General features: G+C 36.2%; 1 protein-coding gene across 1 annotated transcript in view; it reads right to left on the minus strand.

Annotated features, from left to right (window-relative positions):
* The window catches only part of ITSN1 (intersectin 1 (SH3 domain protein)), a 106356-nt gene that overhangs the window by 80984 nt on the left and 18955 nt on the right, over nucleotides 1–6417 (minus strand). Inside the window, exons 7-9 of the mRNA XM_009894877.1 lie at nucleotides 3730–3830; nucleotides 3048–3111; nucleotides 873–1010 (exon numbers count right to left, since the gene is read on the minus strand). Coding sequence (XP_009893179.1) covers nucleotides 873–1010; nucleotides 3048–3111; nucleotides 3730–3830 — 303 coding nt within the window. The remainder of the gene's footprint in view (nucleotides 1–872; nucleotides 1011–3047; nucleotides 3112–3729; nucleotides 3831–6417) is intronic.

Genomic DNA, 6417 nt, shown 5'->3' on the forward strand with positions numbered 1-6417 from the left:
ATACATTAAATGCAATGATGTAATGTTTAATGATATTTAATGTTCCCTCAGTGTTGCCCAGAGGATTTTACTCAGCCGTTGCCATCAAGGTAACAGTATCCTCCGGAGTCCCAACAGCACACACGGGTGACCTGAGAAACCTAGACCAAAGTTCACAGCCCCATGCAACTTACAGATGTGTTCAACCCTGTCCCCAAGATCTCTTACTTGCGACCAGTCTGAAGTTGAGGAAATGCCAAAAATAGCAAAAGTTGCAAAGACAGAGGAAGAGCTCCCTATAGTCAAGCTAAAAACAAGACCCCACATGGAATAAACAAAAAAATTGTAATCTTCAGGAGGATACTTAAAGAACATGACGCTATGATTGTATGCAAACATTTCTTTCCATTGTTGTTCTGTCTTCCCACCCATTTCTCCACAAAAAAGTGAAATAGAGAAACCAAAGTAATGACTCACCATTACTATTCACAGATACAACTGCATCAAAAGACTTCTGAATTTGCTACAGTACAAATTCATAGCATGTTTTGAATTCCAATACATCCCATTTGCTCTACAGAAGTATAAACTTGAACTACAACACTTTAAATTTATATGGCCAGACTAAGTAAGTTTTGGAAGGTATACTGGCACGAAACATTGACCAAAACTGTATTCTTACAAGGAATTCTTGATACTTCCAGCATCCAGTACTTGTAACAAAACCAAAAAGCTAGATAAGCATTTCCCAACAAGAAGGCCCTCTGTGCCAGAGATGCAGTACAAAAAGGAGAGGGGTTACTTTTCAACCTCTTGTACTTTACAGTCACAGAACAGCTTTCCCAAATGAAATAAAAATCTATGAGCGAGACTCCAGAATTATAACCAGTTACCTAAACGAAGGTGGAATATACTCTGGAGGTAGTACAGGTGGCAGTGGCTGACCAGACATGGCTACATCAATTAGGTGCATAGCCAGAATAAACTCTTCGGCTGTAAGTTTTCCATCTTGATCAATATCGGAAAGATTCCTTTTAAAAGAGAAGGTACAAATAGGTTAACTCTTAAATATTAAAAAACATTGTTAAAAAGCATAGTTTTAACGTCTTCAGTTCCCAATTAATTCATTTTTTCACTATATTTTTTTGCCACACCACTTTGTTTCTTCAAAACAAATAACAAGCAAAAACCAAACGCTTCACTATTTCCCACATTTCTCAGGCACGTCTGCCTCGAAACTATCCTTATAGCCATGGCTTCTACTTCACTTGCTCTTTGAGTGCTCCCTGTATCATATGCTATGTAAGTAACTTTAACCAATGGAGTTTTCTTGAACACTTTATGAATATCCACTACACAATATCATTTAGAAAAGAATCAGCTCAGATGTTTGGCAGAACTTTTGGGTTGGTCTCCTTCTTCCCTGGAGGCTCCTATCTCACATTCCAGAGCACACATTTGCATTAAAATCAAAGCCATTAACATTCTAGTCCTGACAAGCACAAAAACATTTTAGCATTATGCACATATTACAAATTATGGAGTAACATCTCTGGATGGCTTAAAACCAGTGCTCCAACAGATGTACAGAATGCTTTTACTCATTTTAAGGTGGTATTGGACAAAATTTAACAGCCTAAACATCAGCTTTGTTCCTCCACTATGCTACACTCTAATCATGCAGGAAAATCTCCCATGATACTGTGAAAATCAAAGCTAAGCAACTGATGGATTCTTTCGATGTCTCAAGGTACAGGACTTTGTTTATGGGATTAAAATTCAGAAGACAATTATAGCTTCATTTTATCCATGCAGGCGTTACTGAACTCCTCAGGCTGGGGCACAAGAACAAGCCAGTAGAATGAAAATCTAGCATGCTGAGATACAATTGATCAGCTATCCTAACAGTCTGGTCCACATATTTGTTCCGGAAATACCAAAACAGCTGCTACAGAATAGATGACAGGCGGCATATCAGTACTTCACTTTGCGTGTCTATGAGTCAGTGAATCCAATCCCAATACAGACTGACAAATCTTGCCCCAGAGAACAGCAACAGCAGTTCCACTGCCAGAGAGTAAGTATCAGGAAAGGGAGCAATACTTAGGACAACAAAAACTGCAAAATCTGTTCCTTATCTCAATAGGCTTGGCAGTTTCGAATGTCAAAAATTAAAAGAGTTGTGTTTAGAACTCGTGGAGTATGCTGATGTCATTCCCCTGCCCACACAACCTACTTCAACACTGGCAACAAGCAGAGTATTTTTTTGTTAATCGTCGGCTGGATGATTGGGTTGATACTTTTTTTCCTTACAGTAGCTTTGTTAGGAAACAGTGAAGAAGAGAGTGCTTTTTAAGATATAACAAAAACATCGGTGCTTAGCAAAGAAAGCAAGTGCAATTGAACTGCCAAGTTAGAGCGACAACACAGTTGACATCCTCATGCAGAAGTCACATGGGTTAGTGAGTTGACAATGTTTTTCAAACAAAGACTATTTATAAAGTATAAAAGAAATAACTTTCCATGTGACAATAAGAACATAATAAACTTCAGCAAACAAGAAACTGAAAGGAAAAAGAGAAGCTTTTTAAAAAGAAAGAAATCCTTTTAATATCCATTATTTCAAACATGTGTAACTCCAGCCCCTTGGAAATAAGCTCCTAGAAACTCACGTAAAAGGTAGCCAAGCCCTCAAAAATGTATGGTTCTGGATTAAGCTTCCTTTTGTACTAGCTGTGCGAATGTGTAAGTTTCACTGGTGCTGTATCACATATGGCCAGGGATGTGGAAGACATAGGAGGCTGAACATCTGGTCTGCCTAAAAACCCCACAATTGAAACCCAACCTATGTGCATAGCGTAAAAGATGCTCTTTTACTTTTGTGAAGCAATATCAATATAACCATAGCAGCACAGGTTTTATTTTATAAAGTTATACATTAAGAAGAGCCGCATATAATGATTTATCAGTGGAGGAAGACTGAAAAGGGAGAAAAAAACCCACAACATACAGTATAGAAGTTTAAGTATAGTTTCCAGTTTGATGGAAATTGATAGATTTATTTTTACCAGATTGTAGCCAGCTGAGCCTGTGGTAAACTTGACTGCATGAGAATAGTTCTTGCTTGTGGACCTAACAAAGTAAAACAAGTATTAACAAACAAATAAGCAACTTTCTCCTTTTCTTGCATTACCAAGTAGCTACTGCACACGCAGAGCTTAGTTCTGAATAGGTAACAGTGAAAGTTATCAATGTGAACTCGGCTCAACCCCCAAGGGAAAACACATAACCCTTCCCCCTTCAACAATCACTCAGATTTAAAAAAAAAAAAAAAAAAAAAAGAAAAGCTATGAAAGGCAAAGAGATGCACCCAGAACTAGTAAAACTAAGCCAGTGTATCATTCTAGTTTCTTTCTGAAATTGGATAGGCACCCTCATCAGTGGATGAACTGAACATTGTAAACAGCTGCACAAGTTTTCATATAACCCACTGTACCACTTCCAAGAATCATTTCCCGGTGCCAACTTAGTTTGCAGAAAATAATGGAAAGAAGGTGATAAATTGATCCCAGCTATGGTGAATATTTGCTTCTAAACAAGATCATTAAGCAGTTGGGAGATTCAAAAAGAAAAATATTGACGGTGGCAACAGAGATGAGAGCCTCTTACTACCTGAATAGCATTCTAAATGCTAATATAATTGGCCTTTTACAGTTCCAAAAAAGGAGAGAAGAAGAACTTCTTCAATACCTGTTAAGTGTCCACTCATTGTTTTATCATGGCTATTGAACAGCTGTCTGTACTTCAGTCTCGATGACTGAGGTACAGCCCACTCTGCCACAGGAGGCACACTAGAATTAGAAAGAGAATAAGAGTGGGGGTTGGGGCAGAAATATAATTTTAGATTTAATCACATGAAGCTAACAAGTACAACAGGATGAAGTGCTGCACAGAGATAAAGTTTTATGCCTGAAATGGTTCTTTTCACAAATATTCCCTTCTATTCATGAAACCACAACAGATTTTACTTCTTGTTTGAAAACATTTATCATAATTCAGTGTCTTAGATGATGTTTTTTGGTAAAGTTGAATGACAGGCCTAAGAGTTTTGCTTTTTTCTTTACTAGCAGAGAATTAAGTAACCTAAACAGTTTAGAGAAGCTAAAAGCTTTTACCTAAACATATAATAGGAAATGCCTTACCACAGTCAGCAGAAGTAATATCTCATTTTACCCTGTCTTTAACTGGTTGTCTCAGCCAAATAATTCATAAGCTGATTAAGGAAAACAAATGTAAAATATGCTGAAAACATAGAAAAAGTGTGAAAAAGCTACACTTGGAAGCAAAGTTTCTCATAATGGAACTCAACTGGCAAATGTAATATTCCCAGCTCTAATTCATTCACATAATAGGTTGAGTGCTGTTATTTGTAACTATAATTTCCCATGCTTGAAGGATGACAGGTCTTCATACTGAAAAAACAATAAGCACAGTTTTTCTGTCTTTAAGCACGTTCAAAATTTGTCCTTTTTTGTCAAGGTTGAAAAAAGGTAAACAAAAAAAAGCAGCCAGATTAAATAAGCATTTGTAACAGCATAACAAATTACAATTAAAAGAATGAACCAAACCCAACAAATCCATTTTCATTAGTCCACTAAGCAGATAGCATGGTAAGATCTTTCAAAGTTGAGCTGAGAAGGATCATATGAATACTCTACTAATTGACCTCATATCCCATTGTCACATTAAAAGACCCAAAACAGCTAATACCTCTATTTGTATTTCCTATTTCCAAACTACTGTGCTTTAAGAATACTCTTTCATGATAGCTAAGTAAAAACAAGTGGCATCTTAAATAATGAAAATAAGAATTGAAACTTTAAAAAAAGCTCACTATTTAAGTTTTATCCATGTGAATTCCTTCCTCACCGGTTTTGCTAAATTTGGAGTTTCCCCAAAAGCGTCTGCTTTTGTCTTACATATATATATACACATGTACCTTGATATGTGAGGCAAGGTTACTACACATTAAGTAATGAAACTCTCCTTCATGGATACTTAAATGGTAGTTTTGGAAGAAAAAATGCTGGAGGATAAAGCAGTTGACTCATGTATGCCAAACACCATGCATGCCAAGAGTTCACTACTGGTGACTCGGCAGACAGAGCGATAAAAGCGTCACAAACGGAGTTTCACCCTTCTCAAAATTCAAAAGAATTCTCAGCTAGAAAAAAAAAAAGCTTCAACTTCACATTTCATTTTAATGAACTTAGCTTTTCTTCTCCCCATTCCATAAACTCTGCAAATCAATTACCTTGCTATCTATTTCTCCAAAATAAAACTTGAAGACACGCACCGGTTCACCACTCAGCATTAGCAGCAGTCTGTGAAAGAATACCCCCTTCATTGCTGGCAGGCATTTCAGAGTTACTGAAGTAACAGTGATTGAGCTAAGGAAGCTCCAACTCTGGCCCAAACAGATTCAGAGAACCACACAATTTCGTCTCATCTGAGGCTCAGGCCTCTGTTGGCAATAAGAGTGACTACCAAGATTCATATATAGTTAACCACAGAATTATGATGGCCCTTTTATGGAGTATCTAGAAGCCATTTCAGCAGAAGTTTCTTGAACTTCATTCATTATAAATACTAAGTATTATAGACAAAGCAGTTAAGTTCTTGTACCTCTAGAAATCCTATTAAAGCATCACTACTATGTTCCTGACAGTACTAGATTTCAAAGATAGAAAGAATGGTTTGCTTTGAAAGATTTTTAATTCTATTTGCCAATAATCAGTAGTGTCGCTTATCTAATACCAGGGCACAAGAAAAACTTGCAGAAGAAAAATCAGAATTAAAATAGGTAATTAAATAATGTCCCAAGCCATTCTCTTCTTGAAAAAATAAAAAAAAAAAAAATAAATCTGTAGTATAGACCTGTGAGAAAGTTTGATTTATAAAGACTTTGGGAATTACTACCTTACCTCCTCTAAGGAAGTTCTATTTTGCTTGATACATTTCTTCAGACCATAGTAAAATACATTTTGCCTAATCATACATTTTCCTAGGCCTTGAAATAATCTAAAAGACTTGTAGGTGATTTTTCATACAGAATGTGAAGAAATACAAGAAACAGTTATGTGGGGTATATTTAAAATATGAGAACTATTAAATATTTTGCTTTTTAAAATAATCCTAGAGTTCCTGATTTTAAAGAATATTATTTGTTATGTTTTCACACTAACAGGAGGAGTGCCTGTGCAGTATTACACAATGTCGATTATGTTTACAGAAGCAAATGCTTTTCTAAAAATTGAGTTTTCAAGAGTTTGAAAACAGTGTCAACACATACTGTAATAGTTGATTATTATATTTCATTGATTCACTACTCATGGAGCATTCCTTGTAAAACCACAGCATCCTATGAAATCCTGAAGT

The sequence above is a fragment of the Charadrius vociferus genome, unplaced genomic scaffold (assembly GCF_000708025.1).
Source record: "Charadrius vociferus isolate BGI_N301 unplaced genomic scaffold, ASM70802v2 scaffold201, whole genome shotgun sequence".
Classification (NCBI taxonomy): domain Eukaryota; kingdom Metazoa; phylum Chordata; class Aves; order Charadriiformes; family Charadriidae; genus Charadrius; species Charadrius vociferus.